General features: G+C 27.0%; 1 protein-coding gene across 1 annotated transcript in view; it reads left to right on the forward strand.

The window, feature by feature from the left end:
* The window catches only part of LOC129612105 (calexcitin-1), a 137,531-nt gene that overhangs the window by 57,406 nt on the left and 61,629 nt on the right, over window positions 1-18,496 (forward strand). The window contains exons 2-4 of the mRNA XM_055525609.1: window positions 14,062-14,146; window positions 15,910-15,962; window positions 16,031-16,150. Coding sequence (XP_055381584.1) covers window positions 14,089-14,146; window positions 15,910-15,962; window positions 16,031-16,150 — 231 coding nt within the window. The 5' untranslated portion in view covers window positions 14,062-14,088. The remainder of the gene's footprint in view (window positions 1-14,061; window positions 14,147-15,909; window positions 15,963-16,030; window positions 16,151-18,496) is intronic.

Below are 18,496 nucleotides of genomic sequence, written 5' to 3' on the forward strand. Positions count from 1 at the left end.
GCAACTAGATAATTAAAGTAACTTAAAGAGTTAAATTTATCTAAAGGATCATTATCTAGTAAGGGTTTGATTTGAATTTTACAAAATATAAAACGTTTGCAGTTCTGAATTTTGAACTTAATGAAGAGATTCTAATTGGAAATGCCATTAAGTCTGCACTAGTTACAGGACTTGTTTTTGAAAAGTTAATATAGTTAATATGCGATAGTAGATTTTTTAATATACAAAGTGTCCGGGAGTCTGTAGTATTTCATAGATGAATCCAGTTAGAATGGACGAACAAAAACAATAGGGGACATTTCCTTAAACGGGTAATGATGTCTCAAATTTAGTCTTTCTGAGAAGACTTTAACGTTTTCTCATATAGCTGAGGAAAAGTAGCAAATACAGCTAACTTGGGGTTTATACCAAAACTTATGAAATTCATCTCTCCGTGGCTTTCCTTCGGTTTTGAAGACTCTTTTATCCTAATTAATTATGCACAATTTGAAATTTCCTGCCTAAATTCTTGCAATCCTATAAAACTGCAAATTTTTTCAAATATTTTCAATTAATATGTAGTACGTACTAGGAAATTTCCATTTAGTTTCAAATTTTTGCTTAAACACTTTTTAAAAATCTAAAAACTATATACCTAATATTCGATTTGATAAACACGAAATTTCCTATTCAGCTCAAAATAATTACAATTGTTTTATAAATTTTAAAGTTTTTGTGTTTAGTATATGTGTACAACAAAAGTCAAAGATATAATGGAGAAAATAATTGGATTCATGTTAAGGAAAGAAAACAGGGAATTAAGAAGTAAAAGTTTGTAAAATTTTAAAAGTTCTTTAAAATGTATTGAAAATTTGTTAAAATGTGCACGTTACGGAAAACTTATAATTCGCAAAAGTTCTGTTGTGTCTTTTGAGTTTTTTATGAGTATTAAAATTATTAGTGTTGACAAGTTGACATCGACAAAGTTTTAAACATGTTGTCACACCCTATGAGATATTAAATTTTAATAATTTTATTTTTGTGTGTAATTTGAATTTCAGTAAATTTTATTAATTTTACTAAAAATCGATTGGAATTAGTGAATATTATTCGAAAAACCTACGATGTGATCGGAATTTCTAATTTTCAATTAAATGTCCGTTATAGTTGTGAATATTTACTGTAATAATTGTGAAAAGAATTCCTTTTTTGCAAAAATCTGGGTTAAAACAGATCTAAAGTTTCATTAATATCATAACAGATTGGCAATCCGATAACTATACAGCATAGTACTTTACAGGGTCGAAACTGTTCTGCAAAATTGGACCGCATACAATGGGACGAGAATTTTGGCGAGAATTGAGCTGTAGGCAGAGCATTAAGAAAATATCCAGTGCTGCGAAAGACCAAACAACTTCGAGATGATCACGGCCAGAAACTCTTTAAGAAAGTAATAGGGATGGACAGGTAATAGACGATTGTGCTCACTAGATGAATATGCCTTGTCGAGTAACTATAGCTCTAAAGAACACCTTAGGAAGCTGAAAATATGAATGATGGCGATTGAAAATTGCACTATATGCCTTCCCCAAAATATTTTCTCGCTGGAGTAGAAATACTTTTTATCATTGCTAGATTTCGTGGGCTTGAAGTGAATATTATTTAAGATGCCTCTCATTCTGACGGTAAGGACAATAGATTCACATGGTGATGGTTCGCGTGCTCTGTTGTTAAACAACATTTTCCACTAATTTATTAAAGATTATGATACACGTAATTTTTCATAATTGTTGCAAAACAAAGACTTGTTTTATTAAATTAAACAAACAAATGATAATTGACGGCTTGTTGTAATTAATCTTTAAATAATCACTACACCTGAATAAACCCACATTTTAACAAAATCAAATACATGGGCATATTACATACATTATACATACATACATTTTCAATTTCATAACAAAATCCTTATGAATTGTGTCAGAAAGAAATTTTAATTTTGATTTTAATGTGTGGATTAAAAATGTCAAATTTTATTGAAAAAGAATCTGTTAAAAAATTATTTTGTTTTTTTTTTTTTTTTATTTTTTTGTCTATGAAATCCTTTTAAAACTATTATTATTATTTTAATTTTTAATATTTGTAAAAATCATTGAAAAATGGGAAGCTTGATGCTCTCTCTCTCTCTCCTTCTCTCTTTTTGTGTTGTGAAAAAAAGTGAAAAAAATTTTCATATTTTTATTTTATGGTTTAATCTTCTCATTGCATCAAAGGATTTTCTATTTTAGTGCTGTTGTCATAGTTGTATAATCATGTGTATGTGTACATGCATTAATGTATACAATATCCTTAAAGTTTTATTCAATGGACTGACTTTTCTACAATTTTCTTTTGTCTTTTTGTTTTGATGTCCTTTCTATACAAATTGAGATTATGAAAGTGTTGTCTTTGTTATTTTTTTTTATTTTTTGAATATTTAAATTTTTTTTTTGTTTTTATTTTTCCATATTTTTTACATACATTACCATATTGTTATTTTGTTTGCATTTTGGTCTCCTAACTCATATATATATCTAATCCTTTTTAAAGGGCATACCATGTAATCTAGATAATAAAAGTATCATGAAGGAATTGGCGTAAAGATATGAAAATTTTTATAGTGTTGCATAAGTTTTGTATTCGGATAAGTTATGGTTTATTTTAGTGCTCTTTTTGCCTTCCTTCAATTCTTTATGGAGAAAGAGAGAAATAGAGAGAGGGATAGACAGAGAGAAATAACATATGTTTAGTTGTATATTTTAAATTTATTCTTTAAAAAAGGGTATGCAATATAGCTTTAAGGAAAAAGCCAATAATGTAGTAACATTGTAAACTATTTTTAATGTTCAAGGAGAGAAAATAAAACAAAAATAAGAAAAAAAGACAAGCTTCCGAAATTTTACCGGTGACAAGATAAACAAAAGTAAAACTGAATCTATGCATACACACATATAATATACTTGAATTTTATACATACACACTTGTACAAGTATAACTTGTGTTTATTTTATAAAAAGCATTTCACAATGGATTGCTAAAATAAAAGCAGAGATAGATAAATAAGCGTGTTAGACAACTGGCGCGAATACTTTTGTTTAACAAAGAAAACAAGCGTGATTAAATAAAATTAATTTTCGATATATATGGACACTAATTAGGTATTCGCTTTATTCATATATTTGTGCTATATATCTGACATAATAAAATTCGGCAAAGGCATTGGTCAAAGAACACCATTAGTCAATCTTTTAAATTTTATTTAAATTAGTAAATAGGCACTTAGTGCACATTCGTGTAAATAGGCTCATTATGTGCACCATTCATTTATCCAGATACCGTTGTATTCCCAACATGAAACCGTTTATAATTGAATTGAGTTAAAATAAAACTGTACATTAAAGCATTACAACTTACCTTCCCATTTTATTATTAAAATTTGCTCAAATTTTAGAGGGTGCCCATATCCCTCAAGTGAAATGTCACTTCTTAATCATGTTTGTGAATGTTATTAGAATCACTAGAATTGAGAATCCTCCTGTAAAAGACTAAAATTTAATACTGAATAGAAACACATACAAAACTATAATCAGATCATCATTTGACTAGTTGCTTCTTTTATTAATCCCAGATCCTAAGTATATTGGAAGTAAATTTAATCTTCCACTAAGAATGTTTTTCAATCTGAGTATAATTAAATTTATTCTACTCTGACTTCCATGCACTACTACATTTAACAGTTAATATTTTGTAAAAAAACAAGTAAAAAAATTGAGAAAAGATTTTATTGAAATGTAGAGAAACAAAAAAAAAAACAAATCAAATTTTATTTTAGATTCTCTTTGATTTCAATGAATGCCCTTAGAATGTAGGATGTTAAAAAGTCATTCATAAATTAAAAATTATAAAGAAAAGATTCTTAAAAAAAAAAAACAAACAAAAACAAAATTGATCTCGGTTTCTTATTTTATTTCTAATTCCTTAAAGGATATTTTTTTGACAAAATAATACAGAGACATATGTGTAGGTTTACATAATTTACGTAGGGTATAAAAATAAACTAAAAGGTAAAAAGTGTTATAAAATATTAATTAAAGGGATGAATTGTCTGTTCATTTCTCCTTGCACTCTTATTGAAACCATTTTTTTTTTTTTCTTGTATTCATTGTAAGAATCCTTTTTTATATTTTTGTAATATATGACCTTGGTATGTCATTTCATATATGGTATAACTTGTACAACAGTAATTTGTTGCGTATATTCATAACATATACGAGTATATACTTGTATAACATGGAATGGAAGAAAATATACTCTAGAGGTTTGAAAGGAAGTCACAAAAAAATTCAATGTAAAAATGAATCAAAAAAAACAAAACAGAAGAAGTTCAATGAAAACAAAATAAGAGAATTTTTGTTTTTTCTTAAAAGGATTTCTTATAAAAGGTTCGTTCGTTTTCCTTTAGATTAAAATAAAAGAAAAGAAATTTTAAATTTATTCCAAAATAAAAAAAAAACATTTAATGAAATCCTTGCAAATATTTTCTTCTCTCTTTCCATTAAAATAATAGAAATAAGTTTTTTATTATATTTTTTTTTTAAATTGGATTTTAAATAAAAAATAATAATATAAAATTTATTATATTATTATTATTCTGTTGGTTTATTCAAGGATTGTAGTTGTGTACCTTTTAAGTCTTAGTAAAACTAAAAAAAAATAAATAAATAACTTAAAATCAATGCTAACGTTTTACAAAAACCACATCCATTTTGAAATTTAATTTGATGAAATGTCGAATTCCTTAGGGGTAAATCTGGAATCTTATCAATTTCGGCTCCATTTTAAATATGAAAACATCAGAAAAACTCCTGTTTCATCTAATATATGGGAGAAAGAATAATTGGATCTAATTTGAGTTTAGAAATTGTCAATATTATAGGCTAATATAGTTATTGCTGCAACAGAGCGAATTCAAATATAAAATATCGTAGGAATTGGTTCAATTGAGAGAGAGTTGACGCACTAACACTGATATTACAACAATAATAGTATCACATTAAATATGAAAGATCGACAATGAGTCAGGTGTAAAAAAGAAACGATGAAAAGAAAATTACGAATTGTCAAATTAGTTTCATAGAAAGAGGCTCCAAATCTGTTCCGAAAATAAAAATTGCTATTGATTATGTTTGAGTAAAAAGTTTGCATACAAAATGGAACAAAACTTCTCTAATGTAGGTGAAGCCCTGCTCAGTTTTATCAGAAAGGACGTCTTTTGTGCAATTTTCTAGTCATAGAATTTTTACAATTGTAATATTTTTCCGTGTGTGTTGCGAAGTGCGTGTTTTATATAAATTTTGAGCACCTATTTCAAATTTTACAAAAAAAAATATACCGTACTTATATAGACTTACATAATGTGCATTTATTTATATTGGTCAGGATCACATCTGAAAATTGATTTAGTCTATATACGAGTATCTGTTCATTTCTTTGTTCCAACCATATCCCAAATACTTATTCAGTTAAGCTCCAGAACTTTTGAAAAAGTAACATGTATGTGTGATGAAACTCTTGAAATAATTCGTACGGAGAAAATCACAAAATTGACAGCCTCAATTAAGTCTATTTAGGCTAAGCCTATGCCTATGAATTCAGGCTAGAGTTATTTGACCCGAATATCTTAATAATACATGAATAAATTTTACCAGATTAATTTTACCTTTAAAAAACCCTTTTCAGTTAATGGAAGCCAAGGGAAAAACAATTCCAGCGTGTTTGTAAAAATTTTAATTTTATTATGACAGCTGCCTTTCAGTTTTTGAAATGTCTTAATCTAAAGATTTTTTAGCCTGCAAATTAAGTTACCCGTTAATGTGTACACATGTTATCCTTGCTCAAAATTAAACATAAACAAAAAAAAAATTATTGAAAAATTTTAACAATGCGATTGAAAAAAAATTTGTAAAACTTTTTTTTATCCTTTATAAAATTCTCATTTCATTAAACGCTTTTTTCTCTTTTCGTTTGATTTGCGTTTGTCATAACAAAATATTAACGATAATTTTTTTTCAATCGCGAACGTACACACAAATATTGTATTTGTGGTTTGTTTCGATATTGTGTACTCTGAGAGTTTTTTCATTCTTGTTTTCATATGTATGCTCTTTAAAAGCAATAGTTTTTTTTTTAAATCACGCACTTTAAATACGAAACTAAAAAGCGGAAAACTTTCGTTAATAAAAACGTAAAATGGTTTTATTCGAGTACGTACGATTACGTGTTTGACTGGGGGGCGGGGGTATATGTATATATGAATGTATATGTGTATTTTTATATGTGTATCAATATAATTTATGTAATTCCCGTTTGATATGAAGGCCTTTTTAAAATGTTATGGTGTGTAATCACTTTTTGAAATTTTTGGATGAAAATTTAATAATTCTCTGTGAAATTTTCATAAATTACACCCAGATAGGGGAGGATTTGAACTTAATTTGAGGAAATTATGACGGGAAGGAGGCTCGTGAAATATTATGAAAAATTGCAAGGACACAACCTTAAAAATTAGGTTGGGTGCTCCATTTCTCATTTTCATTGTTTCATTTTATACTTTGCAGCAATTTTTATTTCATTTTTACAGCTTGTTACAATTTGATTTGCTGAGCCTTATTCATTATTTCTGTTGAATTTAAAATAAAAATTCGAATATAATATGGCTTAAGAAAATTAAACAGATCACAACAAAACCGATCAGTTTGGTGTTTTCCGAATTTTATGGGTGCTGACATATTTGTCTTCAATTTGAGGTTTGCTATGTAGCCAACTCATTTGCATTTGAGTTATGACTTTTATCTATATTTATATAATGACTTTTTATCTTTCATGTTATTTAATTTTATGGAGTAAAATTTTACCCACTTGAAATTTTAATCCGGGCAAAATTTTATCCACTTCTCAATTGTTAAATTGCTGTGTTTATATTGTTGCACATTAAATCGCAGGAGTTGTAATGAATTTTATATATGCCAAGTCACTATTAAAATTCAAATTTGAAATTTTCCTAAAAATTTATGAAAATTTATTTTAAATTGCAACGGTACCAATTTAATAATATAATTTTGATTTTCATAAACCTATTAGATTAATTTCTTGATTTAATGTCTAGAAAATTTATTCCACAAAACCAAGTAAAACAAAAAAAAAATCTGATTAATAATTCAATGACAACAATATAGACTTTATTTTTCTTTTTAATTTTTGTTTTTGTTCCAATTATTTAGATTAAACTTTTTAGACAGAAAATCCTTGTCGTCTCAAAATACAGGATTATTTTGGCAATATACTTCATTATTTTTCTCAAATGTATTTAATCTGTTTTATCATATAAAATACAGGTGTATTGAAAGTTTATGTATTCTCATTTGTTTATTGTCACTTTTAAATCTCAGGTGTCGAGATATTAAAATGGTTAAAATAACAATCACATCAAAAATAAAGTAGGTAAGTAAAAATAAATAATGATTTTATGATGAGCTTTAGATTTAGCTTGTATGTACATTGTATACATAAAAGCATATGTATATATATATATATATATATTGGGTAAATGATTAATTTATAGCTTTAGAAAACTGTAAAGACAAGGAGAAAATACATTAAGGTAATCAATAAAATCATTTTTTTTTTGATATCCTTGGAGACAAATAAATGAAAATTGAATTTATATTAGTTTGATATGGTATTGAACAGTATAATATGGGTAAAATTATATTATAATTAAATAAGAATATTGTTGCTTGTCAGCTCTAGTTATTATGATAATTTTATAGACTCACATACATACATACATTATATATAATGATTTCTGATTCCCTAAATTAATTTATTCAATTATTTATTTGAAATTTAAATTTAATTTTATTGAAATATTTAAATTTAATTCAGAATTTATCTTGTTTTTAAAAGGCATAAGTTAATTTTCATTTACTGAAGAACCAAATGGCAGAAAACATGAGAAAAAATAAATAGGTTTACTAGAATTATTTAATATTTGCCGTACATACGAAGTTATTGATTGAGATCACAGTTGTAAGAACACTTTCGGAGAAAAAGCAACCAAACAAAGCAAACGTGAAAGTTAAAAGGAATAATTACAATATTGACATTGCCTGGTATGGAATGATTTGGAATGCAATTATTAAATTCTTGTCGTATATAAGATTTTATTGAGTACGATTTGTTATCTTTGCCCAGCACACTGCAAACACTTAATAATGGCAGTATTGTAATTGAAATAAATTTTACAAACCAAGTTTTGAACAATAATCCGTCGTTCCATGAAAGAGATATGTTTTAAATGAGATGTTATTAATTGGCTAATCGTCAGATACAATTGATAGGGAGCCAAAAACTGAGCTTTTCCTAAGCGATTATTTTACATTTTTGCCTTTATCTAACAAAAAAATTAATAGATTTCCTTGAAATTCTAGATGTCAAATATTAAGAAGCGAACTCGAAAATCTCAAGTAATTAAGAAGTAAAAGCCCGTGGTATTTTTTGCAAAACAGTTACATAAAATAATTGCAAATATTTCTCTCGAAAATTAAAAAATCAAATTTTTAAATAAGTTATTGTGTATGCTGTAGTATATGTACCGTTAGGCGAATAAATATGTATTCAAAATAATATTAAAATTATAAAAAAAGGTAATCAGCATGATTGTAAAACTCGATTATAGAACTATTTGGTTCCTTTGAATACCACGATTCCCTTTTCAAAATATTTTGTGAACTTGTCATAAAAATAACCGCACGCCTGTTATATTTCTACACATAAACATTTAATTAATATATGTAAAATATTTATACGGTACATAAAATTTTCATAATTTTCACACATTCTTTTTGGGGGTGAAAATTTTTATGTTATTGTTAATAGTTGGTTAAACTATTCTTATTTACATTAAATAATATTTTTGTTAATATTTTTTTCAACATATTTATTATCCAATTTATTCTTGTATGTAGGTAAATATGTAAAATATTTCAGGATATTAAATATCCTAGTATCCACAATCGCCATAATTATTTTATGAAAACCATTTTTGGATGGTGAATATTTTCACATATTTTTATGTATAGAGGTAAATAGTGTTATAATTAATATCATGGGAACAGCTTGAATATTTTTTCTCCAAAAAAATAAGTATATACATTAATTGTTTAAGGATAACATTTTAATTAAAATAAATTTCATCTCGGGTTTTATATACATATTTCATTTACATTCATGGATGTATAGGTAGATTGAACATTATCGCTCTAACAATATTAATTTCATTGTTATCAATCATTATTACAAAGAACATAGGCCATATATGAATTCCAACACCTTGAAAAATATCCTTGGATAATGAGAATGGTGAAAATTTCTTTTTTTATCATATTTATTCACACTCAAGTACCTGTATATATACTATTAAGTAATAAAATGAATGTGAAACTAATTTATAACACTATTCATTTAGTATTTTAATAATGTAAGGGGGAAGTTCTTAATTTTCTTTTTTAACCGCAGTATAATTTTCTTGGATTTTCATTTCATTATATTAAATTTTAGTAAAAAAAATGATTTGGGGAAAAAAATTCCGATTAAGTAGAAGGAGAACGGACAAATCAATTTTTCTTTTGCGCTTCAAAATATCTTTAATGCAAGGCAATAGTTTTAGGGATTTAGAAAATTGGAAAATATTAAAATTGAATTGGCGTAAATTACCAAAATTAATAGTTAAGTAGAATTTTGAAAATTGTTTTGCAATTGAAAAGTATGGCATTTTTAAGTTAGGTTGGGTTATCGCGGCCGCCTCGGAATGGTACGCATAGGCCAACTAGCCGGATCTCTAGCTTTTCCGTTCCTCACTCAAATCAGCCCGAGCTCCTCAAAAATCGGCTCAAATTCTTAATTGGGCCGAACGCGAGCATGAAAAGTGGGTTATCGTTTCTCCTTTTCCTCTTCGTCACATTTTGTAGTTAAAATTTGGAAAATTTGTTAAATACTTGCAAATTATTCGCAACTTTGTCATTTAAAAAACCAAATATGAAAAACTAATTTCAACTAATTAAGGAATTTAAAGTAAAAATCATCGTGCATTGTGCGCATAAGTGACATGTAAATAATTTTGCTATTCAATGCTATTGGAACGCAAAAAATCGATTTTATTGACAAAATACACTTTTGTTGCTGCATTTTAATATTACCCTGGCAGTAGCGCGTGTCTTTTCAAAATTCCTTGTATCCTTTTAAAATGATAAAGGTCTGATGACTTAAAGCACAATTTTATATACTCCCCCTGCCTCCTCTCAAAAAGTTTTAAGTTCCTAAATGGTTAAATTGGCAACCGTTGCAAATTCCGACAAAAATTCTTCTGCTGTCCAATATCAAAAATTAATATAAACAAACGTCACTTTCACACAAAATAGCTGTTCAAATTATCTGTTATTGGAATCTCATCCTAGAGATATGCAATAATATGAAATTTTTTTTTTAAATGATTTTTTAATTGTTGAGAGAAAATGTGCAATTCTATACAGACCATTTAATTTCATCCCAAATTATTTATTAAATTTTTTTTAATTACATTTTTAGAATAATTAAAAATTTTTTTAAATTTAAATTAAAAAGTAAATTGCAGAATAAAACAAAACTAAATTTTTATTTCGATTTTCGAATATAATTAAAATTGAAGTAAAACAACAACAAAAACGAAAAAAATATCGACTCCAATAAAAGTTCATCATTTTACATATAGAGTAAAGGACATTAAAAAGGATTTTTATTTTTATATACAAAAATCCATCTAATTCACTTATAAATGATTAAAAAAACATAAAATTTAATTACAAATTTTATCCGATTAAATTTTAATTTCAAAGGGAACAAACAGAAAATATGAAAAAAATTGTTCATTAAAAATTAATAACGCACAAAAATATGCTGAAAAATTAAAGGTAAGCTTTTAACAGTACAACCTTGTATCACTCCGATAGAAGATTAAAGGATTAAGAATATTATGTTTGTTTTTTTTTTTGTCAAATAATCCTTTGATATTTCGTATTAAATTTATAAAAGTAAGATTAATTCTTTACGTATTGATTTTCAGTAACAAATCCTGTTTAATGTTTAGTAAAACAATTTAAATACTGTCGGCACAATTCAAAGGGAAAAGAGAATTATGCACTCCGATTTAATTTTTATGCTCATAAGCTCGTAGCAAAATGGTTTTCTGAAAAAGTAAATTTTTGCACAAAGTGAATTTCCTAAATTGTCATATGATCGAGTGCAAATGTAGAGTTTTCGGACACTTGTGCAAATAAAGAATGTTCTGAGTATCAAGGCATAGTAACGCTAACTATAAATGAAACAATCTGATGTAGTCAGCACATAACCGACCGCATTATGTATTTAAGTTAAAGTGTTACAGAATATTGTAAAAATTTCCAGAGATTCCATCAATTCGTTCCGTAGATATGGTAAAAAATGTAAAATCGGCCCCTGGTTTGATTTCCGAGCCCCGATCGTTCTAAAAAATAATAGATTCATTGCTTTAACATTCAACATTTAAATATTAAATTTCAAGGAAATTGGTTGATTGTTTCTCTTTATATGGGTAAAAATTTGAAATTAACTTAAATAATTTATCCCAAAAGTTGATCTATCCACGACATAGCCAAAAAAAACTCACACATAAAATTTTATGAAAATCGGTTTAGCCGGACACTCGTGCACACACAGACATACGGACCAACAGGCTGCTAAAATTAGTTTATTTACACTTTCCTACTATGGAGAAATGCGTTCCCACCGAAAGTTGTTTGATGCTATCACACAACTTCCCGTATTGTATGCAATTACTTTCTCAATTTTTTGTAAAATTACTCATTAGTCACCAGACTGGCGCTGGTGCTAGGATGCTTTTGGTTAAAAAGATCTCTACATCTATTGTAGTATAAAACTCTGAGATTCTCACACATTTCTGTGAGTTCCTGAGCTTGATGTAGTGTTGAAAAACAATTTTAGTTTACTCTCTGACTTTGTTGTCATAAGGTCTATTGTGCTAATGCGGTCGTATTAGAGATATTGCCTACACCTTCTGTTAACTAACTTATTGTTAGTAAATTTCATTGAGAATAAGTTGCTACTTTTATTGTTCAATATTATCTTTTTGCTTTGTGGGTAAAAACTTCCGGCACGTGGTGAAATTTTAATTAAATATATTAGCCTAGATTGTAGATTTTAAGGGAACCGAGTGGGACAAGAGTAACCCCCCAAGCCACTGCAGCCATTCTTGACTTATTGTAGCCCCCCCCCCCAACCTTCCGCCTATAATATCACCGTCCCAACCACAAAGCCGGAGATATCCCTGAGGGAGTTGGACAGCAGTTCCCGAACATTTAGTGGCCCATGTCCAAGACAATTGCGGCGCCGAACAGCCAGTGCCGGACAGTCATAGGGAATATGCACGGCGGTCACATCGCCACCTCCACAAAATCTGCACAGGGGTGAGCCCGCCTATAATGCCTATGTGCAATGTTACTTATCCTTCATTTAAATTCGACAAAGTGTTCATACTTATGCTCTTAAAATAAATTTCATTTACAAGTTAAAGAGTTTGAATTTGGGGAAACATCGTTCGATAACCTTCAATGTAAAAAAATATTCACATTTCTTAATATTTCAATTTACTTCTTTTACCCACATTTCTTAATATTTAAAAAAAAATATTCCTTTGATTTTCAAATTTTGATTTAAATTATTAAAAATCTTTAAAAAACAACTTTTTAATTAGTAATTTTTTAATTTTTTGATCTACATAATGCTCAAGAAGTATATTTTAAATTTATGGTTTCGTTTACCATTTTGAAATAGATTGTTTGATTTATTTACGTTGATCCTTACAACAGACTCCTTTTTAAAATTAAAATCAGGGGTCTGAATGTAGGTTGCTCATAAAAAGTGAGTTCTAGAATTCACAAACAACACCCTAAAACATAAGGGTAATTGGTTATTCTACAATTTTGGTTGTCAATCCCCAATTCATGACTTTGAACAAAGTAATCGTATTAGCGAAATTACTACATAGAAATCACTAGAATTAGATAGATATGTTAAGTGTTAACTAGAAATTCTAAAAACATAATAGATCAATTTTTTTTCTATAACGCAGTAAATGATTGTACAGCTCGTGTTGTAACGTTGAATTATGAATCCTGTAATTTATGTAATTTTTTTTTTTGGATAGGGAATCAACGTTTAAAAGTAATTTTTTAATATTCAAAATAATTTGAAAAATTCGGAAAAAGGATTCATAATTTTTATGAATTTTACAAAGTTTTAAAAATATTTTTTTTTTACTTTTTATTTCATTTAATTTTCTAAACGATTGAATAAAAATTTTATAAATCCTTTGGGGCAAAAAATGAAAGAAAATAAAAAATTGTTATAAAAACTCTAAAACGTGTAAGAAATCATAAATCAAGAGAGAAATAAAAAAATAAAAATTTTATGCAAATAATGGCCGCCAAAAATTTGTAAATTCTTTTACCTTTTTTTTTTAGTAAAGCAATCTTAGTTTTTCCTTTTCAAAATTGTTTTTCAATGTCACTTGAAATGGGTCTTGATATTATTGAATGAAAAGAGTAAATTTCAAATTTAAATAATTTAGGTGTTATGCGCCCAAAAATATGCAATTTTTTTGATATTCTTGGACTGCAGACGAAATTGAGGAACATTTTCTTCAATATAAATGAGGAAATTTTTGCATAATTATTTTGTAAACTTTTTTGTGAAAAATAATTTATTTACAAATTTTGTATAAGTTTTCTGAAATACAGGCGCTCATTAATATTTTACTAAAATTTTTGTTTTTACAACATTTCACTGACGAAATTTTGAATATCATTTTTGTATTAAAATTGTACTCATACAACCACACAATCTTTTAGGTGTATTACTGAATGTTTAACAATTTCTTTTCTTTTTTTCCAGGACAAATCACATAAATAAATCAACAAAATGTCAATTTCAGATTTCCGTAGAAAGAAGCTTTTATACGTTTTCCACGTCTTCTTTGGTAAGTCATAAATATTATTTTTGTTCTGTTAGTCCTATATATAGTCCTATAACTACATTATAGTACATTATCACTTTCGAACTAAATTTAATAGTACTATGTGAGGTTCATGTGCTAAATTTTAGATTTTAATAAAAAATTTAGGTGGAAAATTGAAAAAGAAGTCTCAGAAGAGTCAGGTTTTTAGACCAAGTCATTGTAATCATAAAGAGTTCTTGTAATACTCCACCGCTACCCAAGAATTCTGCTGTAGCTTTAACTGCCATATAGGTTTTAAAATAATAATTTCGGTATAGATCGTGTTCGGTTTATTGCAGTTTTGTAGCAGGTCAACTGCTTCATCACCAATTTAAAATACCTTACATGAGAGCTTTTAGCAATTATATGAAACTTTAAAATACTTTTAGAACAGCAAATTTTTATATTTTGTTCAATTCAATTTTAAACAAAACTTTGATACCTGAAATTTTGTTAACTAATTTAACCAATTTATGTCAACTTTTCTAAAAATTCAAATCTCGCTTTATAATAAATTCTATTTTTTATTCTTTATTCATTATAATAAATTAAATGTGATCTAATAGTGCATATAGCGTTAAAAAAATTATTTTTTTTAAATTTCTTTCATTTCCTATACTGAATGACCACATTAAAAAAAAATGTGAAACTAACAACCATCTACAAAAAATACACACCTTTGTTCACAGTTTTTTTTGCGTGTCCACATACGTGCACATGCATTGTTAATGTATATTTAAACACCAAACATACATATGTAGAGCGGATATCCTGATTCTATGTGAATGATTGTAAATTTTGTATCCATCGTTTCGTATCAATAATCGCATATGATAGAAAAATCTCATTAGAGTTTCTCATTAGATATTTTAATGCAAGTAAACGGTCAATTTCATCATATGTGAAATTAAAGGATTTTATAAAAAAGTTTTTGAGCTTTTGCACGGAAAAAGGAATTTTAAATGGTTAGTTTTGTAATTATTTATTCATGTACTTTCACATTTTAACAGAATTAATAAACGGATGCAGGTGCTAAGAGCATTATATTTATTATTCCATATTATGTACGTTTACAGATGAGGTTTTGTAATACTCAAAAGTTTTTTATGGTATATTGATGACACGAAGGCAATGCAAGTACACTAAAGTTTGAAGGCTTGAATTTCATTCTGGCAATGAGTAGATTTTTTGTTTCTTATGCCCTTTTCCCAATACAACGAATAACATATTGTTCTAGAATTGTCAAACTGAAACATTTTTTCCCATTGTGAATGAACTATTTTTGGGGTTTTTTCTCAAATCAAAGGAAATTTTGAAAGAAACTTCAAAAAAATTAAAAAAAAATTGAATTTCATAATAATTTTTAGTAAATTGAAGTCTAATAATATTTCAGTATACAAAAATATTCTTTCAAAATTTTCAATAAACAAAATGTTACCAAAACAATTTTACTGTCAAATGTAAACAGCTTAATGTAGTGCGAATCCAATATTCTATAACATGTTAATCGAACAGTATAACATGTTATTCTCCTGTCTGTATAGGTATATAATTATACCTTCCGCTCTCTTTAAAAATTCTTTCTACACTCTTACTCATTTATGTTTCATTTGATGAGTACGCACTTTTTTAAAAAAAAAAAAATTTTGACTGTCATTTTCTTTTAATGTCAATTTCAAAAATTAAAATATAGTATAAAAATTTAATTAAAAATTAAAATTTTCACTTCTTTTTTTTCTATAAAGATGTCAATCAAAGCGGAGAGATCGACTTAGATGATTTCAAATTGGCTATTGAAGTAAGAAATATTAAATTTATTTTTAATATTTTCAAAATATAATAAAATTTTTTTTTAATATTTTATAGAAAGTATGTTCCTTAAGAGGCTGGGGATCAGGACATCCAAAAAATGCAGAAACACATGATATTATGTTAAGAATTTGGGAAGGTTTACGATCAAAAGCAGATAGAGATGGTGACGGCCAGGTATGTTCAATTGTTTGTAAAAAATATACATATGTATTTAAAATATTTCAGCCAAAATTTTATAAAATTCTTGTACCAGAATTGATTCATGTAAGTCAAGTTTTACTGCTTGGAATTCTTTATGACTTCTTTCTTAGAGTAATTATACATAATAGTGTAAAAATATTTTATTCCATATTTGAATTAATTAAAGGAAAAGAATTTCAGAAATTATTATTCCCGATTTATAAAGTAATATAAACAAGAAGGAGCAAATTTCCCTACGAACTCTTTTTAGTTGGGAAGTTTCAAGACAAACCGTATTTGTAGAATTGAGAAATGTAATAATGTTTTAATTCAAAATTGAAAACACTTGTCCAGTAAACTTTTTGTAACAATTAAATTTTAATAATCAAAATCGTTCAAAACTAGGATTAGTGTGGTCTGATTAGCATGGATTCCTTCAAGGATCCATGGGAGGAGCTAAAATTCAGATTCAGATTGAAAATAGTCTATTTCTCAAATATCCATTACAATTTCGAAGCTAATGATACTAGAGTGGTCCATGAAACGGCAACATCAATATTTGAGATTAGCCTAGTCGTTTTCGAGTAAGAGTGGCTTAAATACGAAGTTTGGGTTAAAATGCTGGAAATTTTTTTAAAAAATTTTCAACTTTTTTTTTATTGCGTTACATCTTCCTTTATGCAACTTGGTCTTATATATTTTCATGTAGCTTTGCATACATCATCCTGTTTAGTAGTTTATATTGTGTTTGCTGAAATTTTTGAAATTCTTTTCGATAAATCCTGATAACTACAATATGTATAAAAAATAGGAAGTTATAAATAATTCAAGCATTTGATTTTTCGCTTACTAAAGTATTGTTCAAGAAAACAATTTTTTAACAGTCTCTTTTATTATTTTTCTATGTTTCAAAAACAGAAATTTTCCGATTAATTGAAAATCAATTTATTGAATAATTTTTACCCTTATAACATCTTCAGAATATCTATATTTGCCTTTGTACGCATAAGAGAATAATAAATATAATTTTTATTGACTTTATAATAATGTCTTTAGTTTGCCTATAGTCCCCAAAGCTATTGGCTGTGATAAATATAATAATGGAGCATAAGGGGATAGAAAAAAAAATTTAAAAAGTCCTTTTAGATGTTCAATGTTTTAAAGCAGAATTTTTATTTTTTTTGCTGTTTGTTTTTTTTCCAACATATTTTAAAATCCCAATAACAATACGCCATTTTATTTGTAACGAATTTTTTATAAAAATTTAATATGTGGTCGGAGGCGAATTTATTTATTTTTTTTTTTTTCAGTGTATGAACAACGGTTATATTGAGATTATCTTTGTGTATATTAAAGATTTTTTAACAAATTTTTACCCTACAAACTTTAAATACCTATGTATGTATGTATATAAAGCATACACATATATGGAGCGTTTAAAAATTCTTGCAAATAGACTTGCAATTTTCCTGGTGACCTAGTTAAATTGTACAGTAAATTTTACTTTAATAAACTGGAAAAATTCAAAATTGAGTTATTGTTCGAAAATATATGTGTTTTAGGTAACGCATCGAAATTTTTTTTGAATTTAAACTGGACTAAAATTATTCTACAAGATGTTGTAATGAAGCAGTTGCTAAATAAATTTGCCCATTGCTTTAACCAGTCGAAAAAATGAAAATCATATACAATTTTTATTTCATTCAAAAATTGATGCGGTTCTGATAGTTTGCGATATAAGGAACCGTGCAGAGTTACCCAAAGAATGAATGTGTTATGAATCTTTGTACTGTTTATCACCCTTAAAACGTGTTTCGATGCCTGTACTGTTAATTAATTATCTTATAAAGATTGACTGCTCTTAATTGGGTTGCTGTTATGACGCAATTTCCCAGAAACTTTTTCTTGTGGGTCAAAGATCTTTTTTTCTTTATTTAGTTCTATCTCATCATATGACGTCCAGATATCTCAATCACCCAGATCTAATATCACCAGATAGCTCCAGAGTCGACAATCTTCTCTGAATAAAGTCTTGAGTTTTCTTTACGTGGTTGTCACTAGATATTCTCACAAATTCCTATATCGGTTTAAGCATAAAAAATTTTGTTTTCACAATTTTCAGCAGTTCCCTAAAATAAAACAAAAAAATATTTAAAAGTTTATCGTGAATTTTATCGTAATTTTTCTTCTCTATTATCCTTTTTCTTTTATTTAAAAAATATTTATTTAAAGAGTTTATTTTATTTTGGGTTTCTTTTTATTGGTAGAGGAAAATTTCTTAAAAGAATCTTAATACATGAATTCTGAAGGACAAAAGAATACCAACTAATAACAAATTGA

The sequence above is a fragment of the Condylostylus longicornis genome, unplaced genomic scaffold (assembly GCF_029603195.1).
Source record: "Condylostylus longicornis isolate FDR11 unplaced genomic scaffold, ASM2960319v2 ptg000055l, whole genome shotgun sequence".
Classification (NCBI taxonomy): domain Eukaryota; kingdom Metazoa; phylum Arthropoda; class Insecta; order Diptera; family Dolichopodidae; genus Condylostylus; species Condylostylus longicornis.